Source organism: Malaclemys terrapin, chromosome 13, assembly GCF_027887155.1.
Source record: "Malaclemys terrapin pileata isolate rMalTer1 chromosome 13, rMalTer1.hap1, whole genome shotgun sequence".
Classification (NCBI taxonomy): domain Eukaryota; kingdom Metazoa; phylum Chordata; order Testudines; family Emydidae; genus Malaclemys; species Malaclemys terrapin.
Genome location: NC_071517.1, coordinates 12,532,353 through 12,558,549, shown reverse-complemented (window position 1 = coordinate 12,558,549; position 26,197 = coordinate 12,532,353). Strand labels below are relative to the sequence as shown.

General features: G+C 41.8%; 1 protein-coding gene across 4 annotated transcripts in view; it reads right to left on the bottom strand.

Annotated features, from left to right (window-relative positions):
* Nucleotides 1-9,915: 9,915 nt before the first annotated feature.
* SPAG9 (sperm associated antigen 9) overlaps nt 9,916-26,197 on the bottom strand; it is a 107,147-nt gene continuing 90,865 nt past the window's right edge. For 3 of the 4 annotated variants that reach the window (XM_054046713.1, XM_054046712.1, XM_054046715.1), the window contains 5 exons: nt 25,388-25,501; nt 23,106-23,144; nt 22,039-22,215; nt 16,044-16,181; nt 9,916-13,590 (listed from right to left, as the gene is read on the bottom strand). In XM_054046713.1, coding sequence (XP_053902688.1) covers nt 13,475-13,590; nt 16,044-16,181; nt 22,039-22,215; nt 23,106-23,144; nt 25,388-25,501 — 584 coding nt within the window. In that variant the 3' untranslated portion in view covers nt 9,916-13,474. The remainder of the gene's footprint in view (nt 13,591-16,043; nt 16,182-22,038; nt 22,216-23,105; nt 23,145-25,387; nt 25,502-26,197) is intronic. The other variant, XM_054046714.1, reaches the window with a different exon arrangement.

Here is a 26,197-nt window from a genome sequence, read left to right as displayed (position 1 = left end):
CCGAGTCTTTCAACGTGGAAAATACGTGTAGGTTCATAAGTTCTTGTCCTGTATTCGTTCTTGCACAAGGCCCTGGAATTTATTTTGTGGTGGGGGAGGAATTAGAAAGGAGGATGGGGCCTGTGCTACTGCGGCTTGATAGCTTGACAGCCTCGTCAGTAGTCCTGGCTTCGTCAGCATCTCAACCAGAGTGGTCATTGTGCGGCCCTTCCTCCAGAGACATCCTTTACATGGCTCCTCTGAATACAGTACTGAAGCCAAGCTGCCGCATGATGCTCTTAGTGATAGTGTGAAAGCAATAGAGCATGGCAATAGCACGTGTGGCTAGTTGACTGGGTAACAATGTTAGAGCAGGTGAAAAAAATGTTCTGTCAGAGTTGTGCTTCAAATTGAAAAATGAGGTTTCTGACTAAACAGATTTTTTTGTGTGAGAATTATCTGCCTTTTCTGTGGAATGCTTCAGTTTCTTGTTAGAAATGTGAGTGCCAAAACAGCGAAAAATGTTGGCCAAAAGAAGTCTATGGTGCTGCAGTGCCTTCTGGGAGTTGTAGTTTGCCTGTTATAGAATGTCAGGGTTGGACAGGAGGTCATCTAGTCCAACCCCCTGCTCAAAGCAGGACCAATCCCCAGACAGATCCCTAAATGGCCCCCTCAAGGATTGAGTTCACAACCCTGGGTTTAGCAGGCCAATGCTCAAACCACTGAGCTAGCCCTCTCCTGCTTCTCCTAGATAGGCCGGGCTCACTGGACAGATTACATCTTCCTCTTGCAGCAGTACCAGTGATTCCCATCTTGGAGAAAGGAGACAGTGCATCATGGCAGATGTAGGCCAACCGAGAGCTCAGCTTATAAGAGAGAATGTTAACAGGTGGGGCCCAAACTTAAACTCCCATGAGACACTGGGGCAGCATTTCTGAATTGAAAATTTTGGGTTTAGAACTAATTTTTTTGGCATTCAAACTTTCAACAACAACAACAAAATTCTACAGGAACCCACTCCCCACATTTTGTAGCTAGCTGTAGGTAAGCCCATGTTTCTCTTATATATGAATATGGGTTCAGTTCCTGCCAGGGAAAAAGGTTTTGTTTTTCTTAAATTATTGTTTCCCACTTTTTAAAAAAGACACTATATTTTAGAGTGGGAACATATTGGGTGAGCCAGTTTGTAGGAAGGGTGGTTGTCACGCCAGCCAGAGAAGGGGAGACCCAGTAAGGGGATTTGCAGTATACGGCATGTTCAAGAGAGGCCTGGATGGAAGTTCCCCCTTTCCCCAACCCCAATGCCAGCGCCCCTGTTATGGTCACTATTCTGCTTATATTCAGGTTCTTTGTGTGTTGGTCTGCAGAAGAGTGCTGTCATGGGGACCGGGGGAAGTTCACAGTGGAGAAGAAATTCCAAGCTAGCTTTGGCAGGTTTAACTAACACGTCCGTTTCTGAGGAAACTGATAGTCTGGCCAATTATCTCTTGTAACCCCACCCTCTCTAAGCAATCCAAGCTCCACTCCTTTGAGGAGGCAGCGGCTCTAGATTTACACATGGTTTCCACAATGCAAGAATCCAGGCGTGTGACACTTTAGACCAGAGATAATTTAAGTGCCTGCCTTGTGCAAACTACTATGTAAACCTCCATAAAAGGCCCTTGGCGTGGCACGTGCAACCATTGGATGAAATGCTGCACTCCTCCCACTTGGCATAGTGTATTGCTAACCTCCAGCCTTTCCAGCTGCAGTGCGGTTGTACCCACCAGGAAGGCAGCAAGGAGGAAGATACATTTTTCAAAGGGTGAAATTCATGTCTATGCATAAAGCCAGCCCCAGTGTTATACCTCAATTTAAATCCCACTTAGACCCTATTTCAGGGACTGAAGTGTTGCCTAGCCCTTTGGGCTGGCCCTCTGCACGGGGGTGAGTTCCTTTAATGGGAAAATATTAATCCTCAGAAAAGAGAGAGAGAGAGAGAGAGAGAGAGAAAATAAAGTCTATTCAGTCAGTCTAGTACGAGATGGCATGGTAGTGTGACCTTCCCGGATACCTTCAATGTCCTGTTTCTCAGCAGCCAGTGCTCTAGGCCCAGTGAGATCTTGGCACAGAACTGTATCAACTCTGCATCTCTGATACTGCACAGTAATTGCTAGACTGGATCAGATCACTGGTCCATTGAGTTTGGAGTCGTGCCTGAAGTAGTGCTTTTGAAGCAGACAAACCCCTATAATGTATCTAGCAAACTGCACAGTGCTGTATAGAGGGAGAATTCCTTCCTGACCCCTGTGGCAAACAACAAAGACCCTGACGATGAGAGAGGATTCCTCTTCTCTTAGGTGTGATGACTGAGCACAGGATAATTACAACTGTCTGACCTGGACCAGTACTTAAGAGAGGAAATCTATAACCTGAGACTTTACATAAGTAAATAGGAAGGCAGGGAGGGGAAATGTGCAGCCCCATGATATGTATTTTCCCCTTTACATCTTCATGTTGTCTCTGAAATTGCAATGGTGCCATCTTGTGTTCAAAATGCAAGTTAGCTCTTCGAACTGTGGATTTTGTTTGATTTTTCCATCATGCATCTGGAATAGTCACTGAATGTCATGATCAATAATTCACATGCTCTGTTCCCTTTCTCATTGCTTCACTATAAATATTGCAAAAAACAGGAAGCCATGCCTTCCCAAATCTTAGTTTATTGGCTGAAAATAAAAGGTTTTTTTAATTAAAAATAATTATGTCCTCACATGGTTACAACAGGCCCAGACAGGCAGTCGAGTAAAGCTTCTGCATGTGCCAGGAATATCCTAAAATGCCATGAATTTCACAGGAATGCTTAGTAGAATTATGGTCACACCTAGAGGCCACAACCGGGATCAGGGACCCTAAGGTATTGTATACACAAGTCTTAGGAGAGAATTCCTGCCCCAAATCACTTACAATCCAAATAGCTGAGCCAGACAAAGGGTAGGAGACAAACTGGAGGCACAGAGAGGTGCAGGGAGTTGCCCAAGGTCACACATGAGATCAGTGGCAGAGCCAAGAATAGACTCCCCTTCTCTCCTGGCTCCCTGGCCAGTATCCTGTCCAGTATCCTGTCCCCACTGCCTCTCTGAACACTTAATTTCAATAATATCTATTTTAGCAATGTATTTTTTTTAAATTATAAAGCTCCCACCATCAGCAAGGCACCCAAGCTGCTCTATAATGTAATAAAATAAACAAATAGCCACCCCCCTTTTAACACTCAGTCAGATAAAACAAGGGCGATGATTTGGGCACATGGTGATGGCACCACTGTAAGTAGTACAGGGTGTGGAGGCCACCACAAAAACGCAGGGGAGAAAATGAAGGCTCAAGATACGAAGTGACTTTTCTATACAGTAAGGTGGAGGGGTGGCACTCATTGTTTCTGGCTCCCATCCCATACTGAGGCCTTTCAAGTGTAGTAGGAGGGATCTTTACCATCAGCTCAGATGTTACAGTTATAGTCACCATAGAAATGCCTATGGAGCCACTCTTGTTTTCCAAGTAAAGAACATAACGTGCTTAGCTCAATCTGCTGCGAAGGGGAGTCATTTCTAGCAGTTAGAGCAAGCAACTGAGAGTCAGGACTCATAGGTTCTATTCCCAAGTCTTCTACTCACTGGAAAGGTAACATGGTAAGACAATTATATCATACTTATAAACTATAAATAAAACCCAGTGACTTTATCCTAATGGTCACTTGCCTTGCAAGCAAAATTTATACTAAAATCATATGTACAGTGTAGGGTAGCTACAATCCAGAGCGATGCACAGGAATACAAATTTGGCCACCTTTGAAGGGGCACTTTCTGTGCCCACCATGGCTAGAGGAGCTGCCGCTTCCTTCCCCCTCTGCGGCCAGAGGAGCTACCTCTCCCTGCCGGGCCCCTGGTGGAGCCGACTCGCTCGCCCTCTCTGCCCCTGGGGCCCGTGGAGCTCACTCTCCCACAGCAGCCAGAGAAGCTGGCTCTCCCTCTGCAGCTCCCGGGCCGAAGGAGCTGTCATCTCCCGCCCCAGCCCAGGGCCGGATGAGCTGGCTCTCCCCACCCCGGTCCCTGCTTGCCCCCTCCCCTCGCACACACCCCTGCCACAATCAGAACATGAAAGTGTTTATCAACCCACCCACGGCCATAGAACTTTTACTGTTCAGGTGCCAGCCTGTCCCCACAGATGTCTAAAAACCACAGGAAAGAACTGTTTGAAAGCAAATTTCCATAAGGATTTCTTTGGGGGAGATGCCCCCCCCCAAATTGTTCCATCCCAGGGCAGAGTTTGTACCCCCAAAGGAAATATTATTTTTGGCTGCCAGCTTTCATAGTGTTTGACTTAACCTTTTATCAAACCCTCACTTCATTCTCAACAATTAGGTTTGAGAAACACCTCTAATCTGGCGGTTAGCATCTAAGTATCCGTTTTGCAGTCTGTGTTCATTGTATGAAGAGAGAGATTTGCTGGTGCTAAACTGAGTGACAACTCCGTCACCCCAGTCTGTTAGCTACTCCTACAAAACGTCTCAGGACTCTGCCAGCCCTTACTTTGCCTTCTCAGTAACACTGGGTGCATCCCAATTCATCAGCCGCTTAGAATACACACCAGCTTGTTTGATTCAACTTTACTTAATAGTACAGCTAAAACAAAGAGAAGTTCATTGACAAAGCTTTAAGTGATGTAAAAAAAAGGATAAGGGAAACAGAATTGGTTACAAAGGAAGCGAAAGTATAACACGCTACACATAACTTCAGCAGGCTACACTCGTTTGGCTAAAGCAGTTTTCTTACCTTCTACGTTTTTCTGTAGAGCTTGCTGATTTTCAGTCAAATCATGATTCTCCATGCCCTGGCAGGGGGTCTCCTCAGTAAATAGAAGAACAGGAGTACTTGTGGCACCTTAGAGACTAACAAATTTATTAGAGCATAAGCTTTCGTGGACTACAGCCCACTTCTTCGGATGCATATAGAATGGAACATATATTGAGGAGATATATATACACACATACAGAGAGCATAAACAGGTGGGAGTTGTCTTACCAACTCTGAGAGGCCAATTAATTAAGAGAAAAAAAACTTTTGAAGTGATAATCAAGCTAGCCCAGTACAGACAGTTTGATAATAAGTGTGAGAGTAAATTAATGGAGATATCCTATCTCCTAGAACTGGAAGGGACCTTGAAAGGTCATTGAGTCCAGCCCCCTGCCTTCACTAGCAGGACCAAGTACTGATTTTGCCCCAGATCCCTAATTGGCCCCCTCAAGGATTGAACTCACAACCCTGGGTTTAGCAGGCCAATGCTCAAACCACTGAGCTATCCACTTACAAGGGGAGATAGAGTCAATGTTTGTAATGGCTCAGCCATTCCCAGTCCTTATTCAAACCAGAGTTGATTGAGTCTAGTTTGCATATCAATTCTAGCTCAGCAGTCTCTCTTTGGAGTCCGTTTTTGAAGTTTTTCTGTTGTAATATAGCCACCCGCAGGTCTGTCACTGAATGACCAGACAGGTTAAAGTGTTCTCCCACTGGTTTTTGAGTATTTTGATTCCTGATGTCAGATTTGTGTCCATTAATTCTTTTGCGTAGAGACTGTCCGGTTTGGCCAATGTACATGGCAGAGGGGCCACATGTGCCAGCAATGTCTTTTTGGGGGGTTGCCAGTCATTGCTGGCGATCTCTGCATCTCTGACTGTAATTATTGCCATCCTAGTTTTTCCCTTTTATGATATTCTTAATGGTTTAACTGCAGTGACAACAGTAGGTAATTATCCCCATTTTATCAGTGTGGAAATTGAAAGATTAAGTGACTTGACTAAAGTCATTCCAGTCACTGCCATAGCTGGGAGAACTCATGCTCCTAGATTCAAAGTCCAGGGTGGAGCCTGGCATGCATTTGTGTACAGGAGACACCAGTGATTGTGCTTGCACAGTGGTAAGTGCTCCAGGAAAAGAGAACTTTGGCAGCAAATCAAGTTCAGAAATGACAAGCTGAAAAATCTTTGTAAAACAAGCCGCAGGGAATGTTTCAACGCTGTAGCGCCGAAACTGTGATTTGCCCCAGATATTATGGGGGGAAATACATCAATCTACCCTGCACTGAATGTGGCATGTGGCACTTCTTGGAAGTTGCAGGGAGGAAGTAAAAATTAGGCATGTAATAATGGGGAGTTAGCTTCATCTTAACTAGCATCCATCCTATAAGGCTTTACATTGTGAAAGTACTGTACACTTAACTAAGTTAGTGCTGTAATGAGATGACCAAAGAACCAGTTTTGAAAAGCTACTCACAGCTTTAGCATGTGTTGCTTTCCTGTTTTTTTTCCCCCACATAGAGGCACTGCAAGAGGGAGTCTGAGTCGATGTAGCTAGTAATTCCACTTCACAGGGAGATTGCTATGACCCTCAATCGAATGCGTCTGGCAAAATAACCCAAACCAAAACAACCCCCCCCCCCGCCCCAAACCAGGTAACACAAAAGTTTAAAGCAGGGAGAGATGTGGCAGACCTACACATTGGCCTTTTTTATTTGATCCCAATCCTCCATTCCTGCTTTTTAACTATTCCTCTTAATCCTTTTTTTTTCCTCTTTTGTCACAAAAGAATGTGTAAAAATGTATTCATCGTCTGAACTTTACTAATCTTCCCTTGTAACTTGATCTATAAGAATTTTCTTTTGTTCGAGAACCCATTCTTTCTACATTTCAAATACTCAGCACTGACTTAAGGAGGCCAAATTCTAAATGGATGTTCATTGGCAAGAGGTTGTTCCAAGAAACTTCCAAGTGTTGAAAATGCGGGTGAGTAAAGCCGCACTGTGGAAATTTTCTGAGCCATGGACTGTTTTACGCCAGAACACACGCTTCAGTTTAGGCATGGTATTATAGTCCTAGCAATCCTTAGCATCTCGCTGCACTTCTCAGCTGTAGCTCAGTGTTATCCTAGATGGGGAAATGAGACACATTACTTGCTCGTGCTCTAGCTGCTTTTGTATAGGCCAATTTATCTACCAGGGACAGGTAACAGTTGATAGTTGGGGGGCACAATTTAAAGTTTTTGGGAGGCCACCTGACCACCCCATATGTCACCTCTGCTGCTCATCCATCAGCCATTTGCATGCTTCCCTGGCCAGCACCCCAGGAAAGCCCAAGACCCTCCCACACAGGGCACTGCCCAAGCCCTGCGTGTGCCAAAGGCACCCAGAGCACCTCTCCGTCCCTCAGATAAGCACTGGAGGGGCGTGAGAGGAAGTGATTTCCAGTCTGTTCTGGCCCCAAACTCACAGGGTCTGCAGAAGGCCCCTGGGCAAAGACTTAGAACCCTCTTTGCCCCTCACTTTGCCGCTGGGTGTGGGCAGCTCTGTTCCCTAGGCTTTGTGAGTGAGGCAGCAGCCACAGGTGGTGCTGCTCCTCCTCCTGGTGGTGCCCTCCCTTGCTGAGCCGCCTCCAGCTGGGCTCCACAGCTGCTGAAGCCCATGCAGAGCCCAGCACCTGTAGCTGGTTCAGGGAAAGTGGGGGTGGGATCTGCTGGTCCCCCCCAGCTCAGCTCCCCACCGCTGGGCACTGGCAGTGGCTCTGCCCCACTTGCTCCAATAGCCCCAGCGTGCTGAGCCCCTAGGACTGCGATGGCTGTAACCTGTAAGCCCCCCCCAGTGCTGGTGGATTCCTGACTAGACATGAAAGGCAGAAAGCTGGGGGGAGGAGGGGCGGGCCACCTCTGTTATCTACCATAAAATGTTTACAAGACAGGTGTATCTTAAATATGTCTCGTCACTGGACCTAGGTTCTACAATGAATTGTGCTGAACTGCACTGTCCTCAGCGATCCCTTCATTGGCAGGGAAATGGATTAGATGATGTAACTAGTGTTAGAACTATAGCCACGTTGCCTTGTCCCATAATGCTTTGGGGGAGGGAGGGGAGAGTATTTTCAACTTTCTAGAAGGCAGTTAAACATATTTTAAAAGATTTACAGAAAAGTAAACGGAGACGGCCATTTGCTAAAAACTAACTAAGCCACACATCTAACAGATGGCTAAACAGAAACAGGTCAGCCAGCAAAAGCTGGAAGCCGACTCTAGCTGAACATTGTGTCCATGGCCTGAAGAATGCATCTCTTGGCATTGTCTCTTCTCTTTCCTCCGACCTTTGTAATTCACTATGTAGTTCCTGTGTGTGTCTGGCCTCTAATAGCAACACTTGTGTTTTGGCTTGAAAGAGTCAAGTCAGATACTTTGGCAAGGTGTAAAGAAAAACACAGTTCTGTGCCAGAAACTATTTCATCTGAGCTGCAGTCAGAAGTGGAAATCCTCTAGATTCTTAACATATGAATTATAGGTTGATTTTTGCCTGTGAATAGAGCCAGTTTTTTAAAACAAAAACTATGATTAGGAAGTGAATAAGGCAGTAAAAATGTCTCTTAAAAAGGGAGGAATAGTTAACCAGGGAAGTCATAAGCAATAAGCAACAAGAACTGGCTATAGCTAACAAGTGAGCTAGTTTTCATCTGTGTTCTCAAGACCAGATGGAAAATGCCAGAAAAAAAAGCAAGTCTTTAAGCCACCCAATCTGAACAAACCCTGGGTAAAAAAGTTCAACGAAAGGGACAGCCCAAGCCTGGAGGAGCTACAACTTAAAATCCACCAAAGCCAGCCAGACTGACTACATTAACAGGCTCCCTGAAGAACTGAGTGGAAGGAGAGACCATATCCTTGTTTTGTCAAGGTTAATCATGTGCAACCTGAGAGTCACTTAGAACTTGTCTTCACTGCAGTTAACTCGTGTGTTGCCCCTAACTGTCCACACACAGAAACTCTAAAGTTGAGTGTGGTGATGTTTTAAACTAGAGTTGGCTGGCCTATCAGGAACTGCACTACAGTCTGAATCTGGGAGTGGGAGATACCAAGATTTGGCGTAGGGGTGATGAGAGAGATGGCTTCAGGCTGAGAAGGAAAGTCCTGGGGATTCCTACCTGCTGCTCCTAGGCCCAGTCCTGGACCTCACCCTGGCAGCTCCAGCCTTGCTGGGGCCTGCTCTTCCTCCCCTCCCCCGGACATGAGCAAATTTAAATATTTCCATTGCAGGGGCACTAGCCCCTCTGGCTAGAGTTATAGTACAATTCTAAGTTAGCTGGTCATCCAATCACCACTGCAGCTGGAAGTTTGGATCACACAGCGTCTGCTCTCTCTCGGGCTAAGCGAACACCAGAGGAGTCGACTCGAATTAACTCTCCCGTGAAGACAACCTTAGAAGCTTACACTATTGTAGAATATGGATAGCTGTGTCATGTACAGCAGGGCAGTCATTACGCTTGTGCTTGATACTCTGTACTAAATCTTTCTAGATGAAAATCAATATCCTGACAACAAAACCCCAAAGGTCTAGTGCTCTGTAGGGACCAGTAGCCCTGAGAGAGTGGGGGGCAGGGCCACAAGGGTGCAATCTCCCAGCCAACCCAGAGAGATGCGTTTTGGAAAAGTGAATGATCAGGCCAAATTCTGAACCCCTTCCCAACACCCACCCTGTGGTGGAGAACGCCACATTTATGGGGCTGCTGAATAGATGTGGTCAGGAGAGGTACAGGGGCCATGAGGAAGCCAGAGCTGGTGCTGAAAGACCAGGGCCCTTGCAGTGTCATGAGGTTTGTGAATGGATTCAATTCTTTCCACTGAGAGGTAAACTCTGTCCATCCACCCCAAAGCAATCAATGAGAAACTCCATGAAGAGTTTCCTTAGCCCACTCCTGCTGGTTTTACCTGGGGAGTATGCAACCTGACTCTTGGTTACAGATATTACACATTTACATCAGTTACTTAAGTTGAAGTTATTTGGCCATTAGTTTAAAACTATTTGACAATTGTCTTCTGGTACCAATTGTTACACATTTAGGATGAGGCTACAAAGAAAACACCAAATCCAATGTATGTTTCATATACATATTTATATATATTTCATGTACAAAGTTACATTCTGAACCCCAAGGATTCAATAGAAATAAATACTGAAATAACTACACTGCTATAGGAGCTTTCTTGCTCACAGAAAAGCCTCAAATTTTAACCGACAGCAAGTTGAACGCTGTAGTATCCATCTCAGATTACAGAGGCAAGTAAAATTCAGCGTAAAGTGTCTAACAGACAAAACTGTCAAATTACAGACCATAAAATGTTTAAAATATGTTTAAAAGGTTGAGAAATGTGCAACAAAATTAATAAAGGAAACTTAATTTTGTTAGAGGATGGGACAGACATTTAGTGTATAGAAAAATGCTCTGAGGTGCAACATATGTCGTTACAATATGGCATAACCCTGTTAGAAAAAATATTTAACTTCCGCATAGAGCTGTAATTTTTTTTTTTTTTTTTACTGTGTGTCTCATTTTACAGACGAGGGTCACTTACAAGACCCCAGCTCAACAGGGTCACTTACAAGAGTGCTAAATCAGGTTTAATCCTTTGGTAACTTTTATAATACTCACATGGAAATAAATATTCAGTTACACACCATTTTAAAGACATACGTTCTTTAGAACAGTTAGTATAATAAAACAGATTTAACATTTGTTTGTTACTAAGGCAGCCTATGATAAAGTGTCTACACTCTGCCAGCTCTATCTGATCCAACGCAGGAAGACCTTTACAAGAAATTAACAATACAGCAGCTTATATAAGTCATTTTACCTTTATCATGCAAACACACTTATCCAGACAAGTAATGTGCTGCATATTTTGTGCTCGAAATGTTTCCAAACTATTAACAAGCTGTAGCTATCAAGAAATTAATTCCTATTTATAGGACGTTTAAATGACAAGTCTGTGATGCATAAACACATTCTTGAGATTTAGATTTTTAGGAGTTTGTCATCTTGATGCATGGGGTTTTGCGTGCTTTACCCACCTTTCAAAGTGATCTGGAATTTATACATCCCAGTGCATTGTGAAGAGAATAAGTACGCCCTTAACCTACTGTTCCTTAGAACAGGGGATAAATTTTAAAATGAAAATGCAGAGTAGTGTGCAACCCCCTCTTCTACACCCACAGTTGTACTGTAGTGACAGGTAGTGTTTCCTTTAAAACCCCTCCACTATTGGACAGACACTTCTGTCTCTGCAGCCATTTGCAAGAGCTGGTCCATTGAAGTGAATAGAATGGCACAGTGTACCAGACTGGGCAAAAAAGACTAGGTATGCACTTGCCAGACGTATCTGCTCTATTTGACAGCAGTGACGCAGTTCAAAGAAACAGTTCATTAATAATTACAAATAAAATGCTATACAAGATTTAAGGAACAGAATTGTGCGTTCTTTCTGAGAATACGTGAATGTGAAAATCCATTGGCGCGTAAAGCTTGTAGAATGTTTTCCAAATAGCCAATAAGTTAAATGTAAAAGGAAAGATGGCAGGAGGAGCAATAAAATTGCATCACTGTTAAAGTTTAGTCAGCATTTTTCTCAGACACCAATTTCATGAGATATAACTCAAATGTGCTTGAAGTTCAGCATACAAATCTAAATATATATATACTTTAAATAGGTCTTTCTTATAACAATGCTTAAGACGGTCTGATTTTATGTACTTTTTTTTATTTTCTCAAGTTCCCAGATTTCATATTTAAGCCAAAGCAATTCAAGATTGATTTTAAAAATGAAAATTTGGAAAGTGATTTGTGAATAACACTCATCACATTTGGCATTCTGGAGAGAAAATACACTACCAAGGTATTAGGCATTTTTAATAAGGATTTTTACTACATAGCCTATGTCCTAAATACATATTTACGAGAGTGGAACAGTTGTGTACAAAATATGCTGTTTAAAAAGTATTTATACATATAAATCTAACCAATAGACCTGAATGGAGTTTTTCTGGTTTATCAGATATGATATGCATTTGAAAAAAGCTGCCTAAATATATATTTACACAATAGACCTCAGCTAAATGTGTTCTTTTAAAAAATTAAGAAAAATATATAAACACGTTTGCCTGATAGACCAGAACTGCTCCTATTGCATAAAAATGTTTAGGCAGTTTTAAAAAAAGTTTGTCTATATTTATTCCTTTGAAACTGTTCCATTCTGTCACAGATTGCTCAGACAGTCCCAGTCTTTTGGGGATATGTGCTGAATGTTCAGAATCAAAAAAATGTCTGTTTTTCAGAGACTAAATTAAGAAACATCCTGGCTAAGAGTTATACATTTTACAGAAACTCTATAGAAAGGGTTTAAACTCAGTTTTGATACCAACTCAGGAAATTCAAAGCAAAAGGAAGACACTCAATCCTGAACTCACTCTATTGTGGTTAAAAAAATATATGGTGAGTAGACAGAATGTCCGCCTTGATATTAGACTCTCCTGGCTTCTGTCAGTTAATTCAATCTTCATGTTACTTAATCTGTTAATGTGTTTTTCTTCTCTCTAAATAACATAGTATTTCACTACCTAACCAGGAGTATGAAACTAACAATTATGTGTTTTTTGCCTAATTACAGAGCTGAAGTTCCTTTGCAATTTCATTTGGCAGAATCTATTTTCTTTTTTGTAGTCAGTTCTCTTGCTCTGTTTGAGGTCTCTAACCTCCATAATAGTTACTCATGAGTTTGACTAGCTAGGCAGAGGAGATTATTCTAGGGTCTAAGAAAAGATATATGGATTTAAGTCATGAAGAAAATGAATGTATCCCCTGCTCAAGGATTTTACAACTTTTCAGTTTTATAATCATCCCAATGTCTAAGTGTCCTTTGGAAATTACTGAGATGTTGCCATTTGACAAGGAAAAAGTGAGAAGACTGTTCTCCAAACTAGTTGTTATTGAGGGTAGCAGTTCTCAAACTTTAGAGTTCTTCAGCAGTCAAACATGAAACTTTATTTAAATATTGTTGTTGTAAGTTCTTCTATACAATCCCCTCTTCCCCCAGAAGTTTTGATGAAACCACAAACAAAACTGTATACACTATATAAACAAGATGGGTCAGGTTTGAAAATAAAAGTTAAAATTTACAATTCACTTTAGCCCTCACTGAATGTAGACATGAATCTTGATAATTCATCTGATATTAGTTTGTCAATGTTATAATACACTGGGAATAACTTTGCTGTTTCACTCAATATGTTGTGCAGATAAATTAATCTCAGTTGTAATGAAGTTTAACTCAATTAGTGATAGAGAGTGACACTAGCAAAAGAAGTGAACTACATTAGATTGTTGTAGTACAGTAAACTGTCTGGATTGCTTACCAGTGGTCACCAGTTTTGAGAAATGAAACACTGATTTTTTCATTATACTGATCTTACCTATGTAACACTGGTGCAGTAAAACAGCACAAGCTAATTCCTGTATTGTTACGGTCTGACAGATTTGCAATATAAAGTTAAACAGCAAAGAAATGCTTCAACACCATGTAGTGAAACAGATTCCGCAAAAATAAAAAACCAAAAAACATGCAGAAGCCTTTTTTCAGTCTCCAGCTGCTTCTTAGTGGGTTCACTCATTGCCATACATTACTTGCCACACTATCAGGTGACTCCTCTCAGCTTTGGCTACAGAAGGTTCAAGTTGCAGAGCTTCTCCAAGAAGTTCAGATTCCCCACCTTCATCACCTGAGAAACGACAACTTAGATTCAGCTGAACATACCAATGAAAATAAACTGGTCTTAGCACTATACCCCAGGAAGGGTCAGTGTGGTAACAGGCAAGAATACACAGTAAAAGAGTTGCCATCTGCCCCTAGAGCCACAGCAGATTCAAAACCCTTAACAAAAAAACTAAGTAAGGAAGCTGGAAACCTGCCCTACAAATATTCCACAACAGTGCATTCTGCAGACCATATTTATTAATTCTAGCCCTGGCCTAAGTTAACTGTAACTGATAAATGTCTCATTTCATTTATTTTCTGCTAATCTAAGGTTTGATGCTAGGGTACATAAAGCAAAGTAGAAAAGGGACAACGTTTACCCTGCATATCACCCAAGCAGAAGTGTTGACATGAGTGGGATTGCAACAGAGAGGAAGAGTTTGCAGACACACAAGCCAAATAAACAGAGCCAAGCATCCAGATACATAAAATGCTTCTCTGACCTAGGAGTAGAAACTGAATGCAAACTGTCACCATGAAATGTTAATGCAATCTGTACAGAAGCTGTAACACTTAAAGTCTGCTGTGAATTCTTTAGTCTTTCCTTTCTCATGACTTGTTCTCATTTTAACTGCTTCACACCATTAGTTTGTCTCACAACTCAACCACTGTACCTCAGTCCTAACCTGCATTACCCCCCGCAGTGCTGCACTGATGCCCTTGAACAGAAACCAGTTATGGCAAAACAAGTGATTTTGCAATATGTATGAATAAATGGAGGTTTGGCCTAGACCACCTGAACTACCCTCTGAAGTCTCAGAGTAGCAGCCGTGTTAGTCTGTATCCGTAAAAAGAACAGGAGTACTTGTGGCACCTTAGAGACTAACAAATTTGTTAGTCTCTAAGGTGCCACAAGTCCTCTGAAGTCTGTTTACAGATAACAGGCCAACACACTAAGCCACTACAGCATATAGCCCTCACTGTAGTTTGTATGGGACATCTGTACAGAAGAGTTTTAATATATCCAGGTGATGTGGGAATATGATGAAAACATTAGAACGGCTTGAAATGGTTGTGTGGGTAGGTTAGACTGATTAAATCGAAGTATGACTTAGGAAGCTAAACATTGCCTGCATCTTTAGATTGATCTTCAGTTGTATGTTACTGTTTTTCACCAGATAGTAGTGTGCTACAAAATTGTGCTGTCTTCATGGAATTTGAGAAGATTTTTAGACTTTATATTAGAGAGATGTAAAAAAGTGCTGGAAGTGAAGCAGTCAAAACTAGATCCATCAATCATGAGATTATCAGCCACACTTTTTTCACTAAATTCTCCATTTGCAGGGCAGTACATTAATTTTTGACTTTGATTTGATTTTATAATTTTGGTCAGAAGGGGCAAGGGGTTGTACATTGTTAATAGGTGTAACCACTACAAAGCAGTTAACTCTTACGCTTCTCATTCATGTATTTCTTTCCTAAAGCAAAGGCTTTTGATTAAGTAAACTCTTGTTTATATGGTAAACGTACACCAAGTTGATACAGGTTGGATCAATGCAAGTGTGTTACTGGAACAACAGGAACCTTTACAAGCTTCTGTATGAAAAAAGGGCAAGTATAGATCTGAACTGATTTTTCCTTTTTTTCTTATAAAGGAAACTTGAACGTTTTTTGGACAAAGACTCATGTAATCTTTAAAAATACAGTTTAATATAAATTAAGACAAGGGCACATGCTCCAGCAATGTAAGATATTAACACAAAAGGACTTAATTCCTTGTTGTCAAAGTACTCCAAGAAATACAGTAACAAGACTCAGGGCTTGAATGAATATTTGTATGCAGATTGCATTAGCCTTGACAAAGACTTAACTAAAATCTTTTCGTTTTATCCATCTCTCCTCCACTTTTCCACAGCCCGAGTTCATATGTATCACTGACTTATTTGCCCATTAATAAAAACAGGGCTTTGTAGCGGAGCCCAGAGCTGAAGCAGCTCCGGAGCAGTGGAGCTGCAGGTTTTTGCCTGGAGCTGGAGCGGAGCCGGAGCACAGCTCCAAGGAAGACTTCTGCCACTCCCCAAATAAAGTCCTGTTTCTTCTAGCTTAGGTAGTGTAGCTGCATTTCAGAAGTGAAGGGATTCCTAGATAGTTAATATATGAACTACAGTGTATCTAAATGTATGAAAGCATTCTGAAATCCTTCTTGATGAAAGGCATTAAGACTAATAACTCATTCTCGCAAAGAACATGGTTACAGTTTCAATTCAGTCTTATATTAAATCCATACAGCGCTAATATTTATCCAAACAAATTTAGATACCAGAAATGTTCATAAATTACTGTCCCCTTCCTTAGAAGCCTCATAACAGATTTAGCTTTTAAATAGGAAAATAGATCAAGTCATTAACTATCATAAAGCAACTTTACTGCATTATACAAAGGTAATGAAAACACATTTTGCAAGATCCAACTTCTTACCCATCCTGAAGTCAATATATCCCTCTCCTCCACTTATCACCAACATAGATTTTAAGGGAGTTTGGCTGAAGAATTCTTGGGCAGATTTATCACCGGATAGTTCTGCTCCACCACTGTTGGCTGGGCAAACAACTTGACCTGTATTTCAGAAAAAAAACATTGTTTTTATTCAGCACCTTGAATATGAAATCTCTTAAAGTAACTGATTAGAGACTAATATTGCAGTGGCTTTGCTAGACATATTTTATGGCCATGCATTCAGCTACTCACAGCCTTGATGCTAGACCCCATTAGCAAGAGACAGACTGGCCATGCTAAGATTATTCCCTAACTCTTTAAAGAGATGTGAGATATAAAGGTTACTTACCTGTAACTGGAGGCTCTTTAAGATGAGTGGCCCCTATCTGTGTTTCACATGTGGGTATGTGTGCGTACCACGTGCCTGAGACTGGAAAAATCTTGCAAGTAGTGTCTGTTGATCCACGCCTGTGCCCTGGAGCTCGTCATACTCAGCACTCAGGCTATAAAGAGAGGAGCCGATGGACCGCCTCTCCGGTTAATTCTCTGCTTTAGATCATGACAGGATTCATGGTAGAGAGGAGAGGGCAGGTAGTGAAATACAGATAGGGACCATACACTTCAAAGAACCTCCAGTTACAAATAAGTAACCTCCATTTCTTCGAGTGCTGGTCTCTATGTGTATTTCACACAAGTGACAGGTAAGAGGTAGTCAAATAGGAGGGGGATGCAAGGATGCACACAGTGCAGATGTCTGTAATACTGCCATTCCAAAGGCTACATCTTCAGAAGAGGCTTGGACTAAAGTGTAATGAAGCTGTAGCTGGAACTCCTGGTTGTTGCCTTACAAGGCATCCAGCATAAGCATTTCTTGAAGAAATACCACTGAGATTGCCTGTGCTCTAGTGGAATGGGAGCATACCTCATCCAGGGAAGGGAGATGCGCTGATATCAAAGGAGCATAACAACCAAAAATCCACTTAGTCTCTGAGTGGATACCACTTGTTTGCATTCTTGTTCTGTTATAGCAAGTGGCTTGGCATTTTTCTAATTGATTTCGTACTCTGCAGGTAGAACGCTTTGCAAAGAATACTGGTAAGTTAACTGATTGATTTATATGCAACTCTGAAATTACCTTACAGATGAATTTCGGGTGGAGACGAAAATTTCTTTATGAAAAAAGCATATAGGTGGTCAGCCAGAAGTGCCCACAGCTTGCTCACCCTCTTGGCTGACATGATGGTGACAAGGAAGACAACTTCCATGGATAAGTGGGACATAGAGCATGTGTCCAGTGATTCAAAAGGTGGCTTGGTAAGCAGTGAAAATATAAGATTGAGATTCCTTTGCAGTATTAGCTTCACTACTGATGGGAAGAAGGTCCTAGTGAGACCCTTCAGGAATCTGGTTGTTATTAGGTGAATAAGGATAGAATAGCCCTCTACTTGAGTATGGAAGACATTGTCTGGTCCCAAGTACACCTGCAGGGAGCTAAAGAACAGGCCCAACTTTGTGAGAGCAAGGAGGTAATCTAGAATAGCAGGAATACCTGCTGTTTCTGGAGATAACTGATTTTGTTGCACCCAAGGAGAGAAACGTCTCCATTTACCTAGATAGCATTTTCTGGTGGAGAATTTTCTGCGGTGGTTGAGGATGATTTGAATGGTCTCTAATGTGAACACTCCAGGTCTGACACCCATCCAAATACCAGGCCATAAGGTGAAGAGGGGACATCTAATCCTGCCAGTCACTTGAGTTAGCAGATCTGGGAAGGCTCATTTACGATGGGAAGATGGGTTGATATGTGCAGGAGGGTCCAGGAAACCAGAAATACCTAGGCCAGTTAGCACTTTGTTGTGATGAATCTTCTATAGAATCTGTTGTAGCAGTGGAATAGGAGGAAAAATGTACCTCAGGTGGTCTGTCCGGGATAGTAGAAGGGCACCACTCTTGGGAGTCCCAACTTAGTGACTGCTCTGGAGCAATACATGTTGGATTTCTTGTTCGTCTGGAAGGCGAATTGGTCCCAGGATGGCAATCCCCACTGAGTGATGATTTCATTTAGTATTGAATTGTGTATCTCCCACTTGTGGTCGGTGGAGAAGTGCTTGCTGAGATTGTCCACCTCTGAGTTTTGTGCACCCAGGAGGTATGTCACAGAGTGTGATGCGATTCCAGATACACCAGTTCCCTAAGAGGATCAACTCTATGCACAGAAGAAGAGATTTCATCCCTCTTTATTTGTTTATACAGAAGACCGTCATCAAGTTGTCCGACATCATCTGGACATGTCAGGATCGTATATGTGGGAGGAATGCATTGCAGATCTGTCTGGCTGCTCTTAGTTCCAGGAGACTGATGGGCATTCTGGCCTCTGAAGGTGTCAACGTATCTTGTGTTGTGTGGTCACCCATGTGGGCTCCCTAGCCTATGAGGGATGCCTCCTTGATTATGATTGTGTCAGATGTGGGAGGAAGGTAAGGGACTCCAGTACGCACTTGCTCTGGGGTTCATCCACCAGGCAAGGGAAGCCCTGACATTGGTGGGGACTGTCACTTAGGTATTCATACTGTGTCTTTCAAGTAAAAATACCAAAGCCAGGCCATTAGGCAATGAAGATGAAGCCTGTCAAACAGCATTAAGTATAAGAAGAGACCATGTTGCCTAGTAGGGAAAGACAGACCTTGACAGTAGTTGGAGGTTTGTGAGGATGTCTTATCAGGCTGCTCATGGCCTCGAATCTGTCCATAAGGAGGCATGCCCTTTCTGAGGTCAAGGCTAGGATCGCTCCTATTACGTCTACGGTCTGAGAGTCAGTAAACTTCTCTGTGTTCATGCAGATTCCCAAAGATGCCAGACAGAGCTGGCTCTAGCTTTTTTGCCGCCCCAAGCAGCGAAGCAAAAAAAACGTTCAGTGGCAGGTCTACTGTGCTGCTTCATTCTTCGGCGGCCGGTCCTTCCCTCCGAGACGGATAGAGGGACCCGCCGAAGACCCGGACGTGCCGCCCCTTTCCATTGGCTGCCCCAAGCACCTGCTTCTTTCGCTGGTGCCTGGAGCCAGCCCTGATGCCAGGAGGCAAAGCAAAGATGAACGTTGCAGCTGGATCTTCCTGTTTGGAGCCAGTCCACATCTCGGAAGATGGCGTAGCAGTTTTGTCTCATCTGTGCCACCTCCACTGAGAAGACCTTTGTGAAGACCCTGAGTGCTGTTGCCAAACAGAACAGGAGTACCTGGACTAGGTCATGTTCCTGTCCTATTAGAAATCTGAGAAACCTTCTGTGCCATGGGTGAACAGTCACATGAAAGTAATCATCTTTCAGGCTGAAAGCCACAAACCATGTGTCTTTCAGAGATGAAATTATCAGTGCCAACATAACTACGCAGAATTTGTAAATAAAAATATTTAGTTGATGCAAGTCAAGAATGGGCCTCCATCCTTTCTTGGGAACTACGAAATATGAAGAGTAGAACTCTTTCCCTTGATGTTGAGGTGGCACTTGCTCGATAGCCCCTCACTTGAGGAGAGTGTCCACCTCTTGTCAGAGGATCTCCTCATGAGACTTATCCCTAAAGAAGGGCTTGGAAGATGGTTTGTGGGGAGGCGGAGAAAGAATCTTGACAGGGTAGCCAAATGAGTACTAGATATGATCCACTTTTGTCCATGATTATAGCCCTCCAGTTGTGGGTGAATAATGCTGTGCAAGAGATGGCATCTGTGATGGTTCGCAACTCCTGAGTGTTCCATCAAAAGTAACCTTTACCAGGTGGCTGACACTGAGGTGGATGGAGTTGCATATCTTGGTCTTTGCAACTTCTGCCACTTCATATTGGTCAATGACAGAAAGGCTGTGGAAGAAACCTTGGTTTATATACCTGTTTATGGTAAGTCTTCTTCCAGAACCGGCTATACATGCACAGGAAGCAGAGGCTTGTCCTGGAGTCTTAAAAAGTGTAAAGACTCATCTGTCTTTTCGTCAGAGATTAGTTCTGTCAAATATCAGGGGGTAGCCGTGTTAGTCTGTATCTACAAAAACAACAAGGAGTCTGGTGGCACCTTAAAGACTAACAGATTTATTTGGGCATAAGCTTTCATGGGTAAAAACCGCACTTCAGATGTATCTGTCAGTATCCATTACTCTCATGAGAAGCTCGAGACAGCAGGTCTTTTGTTTTATCAGATCTGGCCTCTGCTTTGGAGCTCGTGCTCAGAGTGGAGATGCTTGAGGGCTGAGGCCAATGTATTGGGGGGGGGGGGGGGGTGTCTCCCCAGTATGGATCCGACTGGGGTCTTATGGCTTTCTACATAAGGTACTTGCTCTCATCTTACTTGGGCCTGGAGAGAGGAGCAGCAGCAGATACTGCACTTGGAGGAGATATGGGCCTCCCCAAGGCAGCAAAGACAGCACTGGTGGTCATCACTGGCCGAGAAGGAGCAAGGCACAGAAAACAATTCTTGAACCCCAGAATTCTGGGCATAGTCCTTCCTGTAAGGAGGGAAATAGAGAAGGTCCCTGAAGTGAGAAAAACTAATTTACACTAATTATAAAGAGACGACCAAACCCACTAAAATCTATATGCCATTATATTTACAGATAAAGATCCTGCAAAGTTAGCTTCAGACACCAAGAATTCCAACTCAGGCCATGCAGCAATAAGAAGGAACTGGAGAGGCAGTCAGTTTGCACCTCCCTTTATACCCTCAGTACTGAGCATGGCGGGCTCCAGGGTGCAGGTGTGAACCAAGAGACACTACTTGCAAGATTTTCTGGTCTCCGATGCATGCATACCCATCTGTGGAAAACACATAGGGACCAGTGCTTGTAGAATTTCAACTTCTACCTGAACAGTCCAATTGGACAGACAGAAAAAGACCTCTGTTTAACAGCTCACTTGTCAACTCATGCCTGCTGCTTCCTGACTGGTAGAGCTATAATGCTGATCGTAACCTTGTTGCTAAATAGGAGAAGAGAAATGGTCTAAGGCAAACTAGAATACCAGTGAATAGTCTCTTTCTAAGGAACATCTAATCCAAACAGGTTCAGTTTCTCATGAAAGGCTCGAAGCAAGACGTGGGTAGAGTATATTTGCACATATCTTGTATTTTAACCCCCATGTTTTAGGGACAGGAAAAATTGATGTTGGTTACTTGAATTTAGGTAGCAATCATTTGTTTATTGTAAATTAAGAATGCAACCAGTCTAGTTTGGTTACTAGACACTGAAATGTAAAGCTAATTCCATTTCAGTACAACAACATTTAAATCCACTTTCAACAGAGACTTTAGAAAAGAGCAGAGCAATTGCAATTCTTTACATATCATCAAAGTACCATCACCTTTTGAAGCAAATAATCTAACTTCTGCCTTCCTGGGGCCAACTCGTCTGTGTGCATGCACATTCCATAAGGGCATGCATCTGGCATTCTAGTTTCTAAAAAGCATGCTTGGCTTTTTGAACCGGAGATGAAATTTTTTTTTTTTTTTTTTTTTTTTTTTTTTTTTTTTTTTTACACACAAGAGGGGCATTCTCTATCAATTGTGCTTCATTCATACCGAATGTTCCTTGATGACAGGAACTGGGCTAGCTAGTGCCAAATTCTTACATTACAGCTGTAATCATCTAGTTTTCATGTCACTACCTTTTTAATAGCGAAGTGCTCAAGTCCTCCCTTCTTCACCACTGCATGGCATCTCCTCCAAGATGAAAGCAAGGCATTTTCTCCACTACCGCCCAGACCATTCTCATACTATTTAACCGGGTGGGGCTTTCTGAACTGAAATGCTGACCCACTGTCTCAGAAGCAAGGAGGTCTCCCTCCAAATGCACTATGATTTGAAGCCTAGAATCCTAACTCCATTTTTGAACATGGGATTTTCCCCCTCACATTGGCTTTGCCTGTCTCAACACTGCATCCACAGAGCAGAGATCTAAAAAAAGGCAAAACCCCGCATTTTAAGAACAGGAATACAGATCTTACCAGGTACTGCAACAAAGAACTTAACAGCATCACGGTGCCCATGGAAGCAAAGCTGTGCATGTGCCATTGAACAATATGGTATGAATGTTCCAGGAGTCACTTTATCACTGTTTTCATCCCCATATACACGTATAACACTCCCAGGACGGTTTCCAGAGCCTGCTGCTGTTTTATTAGCTGTAAAAGAAAAGAACAAAAATGTTTTCCACTTGAAATTGCAGTCTGTAGAAGTGGTTATTTGTTAAGTAACCTTATGGTACTATCTAAAAGCTAAAGCCAATTCAGATAAAATGGAACAGAAGGGCAGAAATGCCAATTCAGGACAGAGCTGGAAAGAAAAAGTAAGACTGCATGCTTGGTTATTTGAAGTACATCACAAAATGGAGTAGGATTCTTATTCGTCTAGCATAATTGTCTTAAGATTTACTTTTTAAAAAAACCACTAAATTCATGAGGGAAAAATATCTTTAATATAGAATACATCTAATTGATGTCTCAATGAACAAATCCTAAAGCATTCAAATGTATAACTATTAAAATGTTAAAGGAAGATTTCCTTAGCATCTGTGATTATAGGGTATCCCATTACCAGCACAAACCCCACTAAAAATAGTCAGCTGTGGGCATAAAGGAGCTACACCATTATAAACACTGTTTAGTTTTTGCTGGGATGATTTAAAATCCACTGACAGAAAAGTGCTGCTTATTCATGCTAGACAGACAAGCCATCTCCATTCCAAAGACTATCAAAGGAGTGAAAGAAATGTGATTTGTAATGAGACAAAGTCAACGATGTGGATTAATGACAAAGTTATGAGATATGGTATCAAATTATTTGCTGGAAGAAAAACAAAGTCGGTATGAAAGTTCAGCTGCAACACAGGATGATACACTAAACTGCTGAGCAGATTGGTGGCCATTTAGCAAACATAAAACTGCTGCAATGCAGTAACCGAGTGGAAAAACATTGAGGAACATACAGAGGGTCAATCTATAGAAGTGGGAAACAGCCTCAAAGTGGCTATTAGAAGCCTGAAAATAGGTTTTTGTTCAGGATCTGCACTTACCCCTCAGCCCCAGTAAACGTCCCTGGTGGAGGATTACAGCTAAAGTGAGAAAGGAGGAAAGGGGAAATGGATAGGTATGACAGTAGAGGAGAAGGATTAATGAGAACCTGCCACTCTCATATTTGAGTATTTGATAAGACAGAGTTTTAGATTTTAGCTCCTAACTTAAGTTAAAACACCTAGTTAAAGAAGATTCAATAAAAGTAATCAAGAACTATATCTTGTTATATGGTTTCAGGATAAATGGTCAACGAAGGCCATGTCACTTTAATGTGATATTTTAGTTACTGTTAAGTTATATAATTAAATAGTAAAGTTTCCCCTTTCTCTCTTTTCTTAAATGGACACTATCAAAACTGATGGGCAAAACAATGTATAATTAAACAATGTTTTAATATTTCTTCCTCACTCTGAAAAAAATCCATCAGCTCTAGAAAGTGATTACTATGCGCTAGATAAGATGTCTAGCTCATCAACTCACCAACAGACCAAGGGAACGGAGTTTGTTTGTAGTTGTGTATGCAAGCAAGCTATGTGGTGTGTTCTCCTAATCATGAACATTTACAATGGCAGGGTACTGAAATTTACAAAATTCTGCCTACTCATAAGTACAATGCAGGGAGAGAAGCATCATTGTGTTCAGGAACCAGAACATTAATAGACCTAAAATTAAGCCTACCAGTATTGATAGGGTCCTTTTTTAAGTTCACAGTATTCAAAAAGGAAAATTCCCACCAAACTTTAAAAAACTGACTTTGCTACAAACTAAGTGCAACTATTTAATTTTTGGAAGCATGATTTAACTATTTATGTCTTTGTTCAATACACCCATGCAATGCAAAAAACAAACATTTATTTAATGGATGATCAATGTAATGGAACAGTATGAGAAACATAATGCATATGCTATCAACAAAGGAATTAAAACATGAAGATTTACCACCAGCAAATTTAAAAGAAAGGTCTTCCTCCGGATTGATTTACAGTCAAACCTTAAAAATCTTATACAGTAAGATGTTTAACATCACGATTAATACTATATTTAAAGTTGCCAGCTTTTCCTTTCAGAAACCTTTGTTCAAGCATTTTCTGTTATTAAAAGCTTTGATCCAAATTTCATCAGTGAAGTCTCTGGCAGGGAGCTCTTTTTTGTCAAAATTTTAGGGAATGGATTAAACAGATGTTTGGGTTTCAAGACAAAATTGCCGTTCATAGCATTTAATTCTGTTTGAATTAACAGTGTTTTATTTCTTGGTGGGGGGAGGAGGGGGAGAGGAGAGGAGGTTGGTATTTCTATTAGCCTTATAATTATAATAATTAATGGATATATCCCATCTCCTAGAACTGGAAGGGACCTTGAAAGGTCATCAAGTCCAGCCCCCTGCCTTCACTAGCAGGACCAAGTACTGATTTTGCCCCAGATCCCCAAGTGGCTCCCTCAAGGATTGAACTCACAACCCTGGGTTTAGCAGGCCAATGCTCAAACCACTGAGCTATCCCTCCCCATTCTTTATAAAGGCTAACTGCTTTTCCTAGAATGCAAGTATTTCATTTTTAAATGTACCACCAGCATATGGCAAAAGTTCACAACTTTTTAATTTTTTTAAGCACACAGACTTTTTGAATAACCAGTGGCTGAATTTTACCCACCACCTGAACTCCTCAATTTGAAGCATGTGGTTACAACTCATATGCCCTTGTGCAACGCCTTTAAAAGCAGCTCAGTTTCGCTGCCTCTCTAGTCGTAGACACCAAGGAGACATTATCGGTTGTGTGATGGATTCTGAGACAACAAGGCCATTTCGAATTGTGCTAACTGTACCCTTACTGCCAAAATAAGTTTTAAAATATGAATTTAGAGCTCATGGGAAGTGCCAAATTGTCATGATCGAGAAGTTGAAATCCTCTATTCGCAAGCGGTGCATCACAGGCAGTGCTATCGAACTGTCACAGATCATTGCCAATATCCCTCCATTCTTTAAGGGTAGAAGTCCCAGTGTCCATTCAATCCATGGCATTCCAAAGTTGCCTTTCGGGATGAAGTGTTTTATATGGAGAGATGCCTGCTAGGAGATAGACCAGATGCTACCAATCCATTTTATGCAGGCTAAATAGCCCTCAGATATTTACTAACCTAGAGCAGATTCAAACCTGGAGATGAATATATCTATATCCTTTACCAAACCCATGGATGACACTTCATATTTTAGTCTTATTGCTACAGTACTTTCATTGACTGTTTTTGGTCTTCAGTTACAGACATTCATTCACATTTTACTTACTTTCTGTTAATGGAATGGAGATGATGACACCATTTCCTGTTCCCACCCACAAACGATTACAAGACACCATAAGAGCTGTGATTCTTACAAATGAGAATCCTAGTTTTCCAGTACCTAAAAAAAATAAACAAGTGCTTCAGTAAAAATTCTGGGCACCAATAATAATCATCTGGATTTCTAGAGAGCTCAGACCATTTTAGAACGTCAACATCCACGTGAGATGGGGGAAATGTTCCCTTTTACAGAATCAAGGCATAATGGTTGTGTCCAGAGTCAATCTAGAGAGGGAACTCATGTGGGCCAATTTCCAGGCCTGTTCTCTAGTCTAATCTTGATTCTGTGAGGAATAAAATACTATACTGATAAACAGTTAATTTTAAAGACTGTCATGATTTTTTCATGCTGCACATTACAGTAAAATGCTTCTGGGCTTACAAGGCAAAGGCAATGATTTACCCAAAACAAGGGATTTAACTTAAAGGCAAGTTCAAAGAGCTCTGACACCATATTTTTCCTGGCTAGTTAAACAAACAATACTGTTTCTTGTTTAAAAAAAATTATACAGAAATAAATCTCAGACTAATTTTAATTAGAGCTATGTGGGAAAAAACATGATAGCAAAATCAGAAAACACGTATTCAGTTTTATGAGAAGCAAATTATCTGAGGTTTTGCCTCAGTATTCTCCCTATACAAGTGCAAGGCAACTTTTCTAGACAACCTACAGCCTCCTCCCACATCTACAGGCTGAAAAACTGAGGCCCAGTTCCAATCAGAAGTTGAGGGGAACTAGGAAGGAAAATCTCAGGGG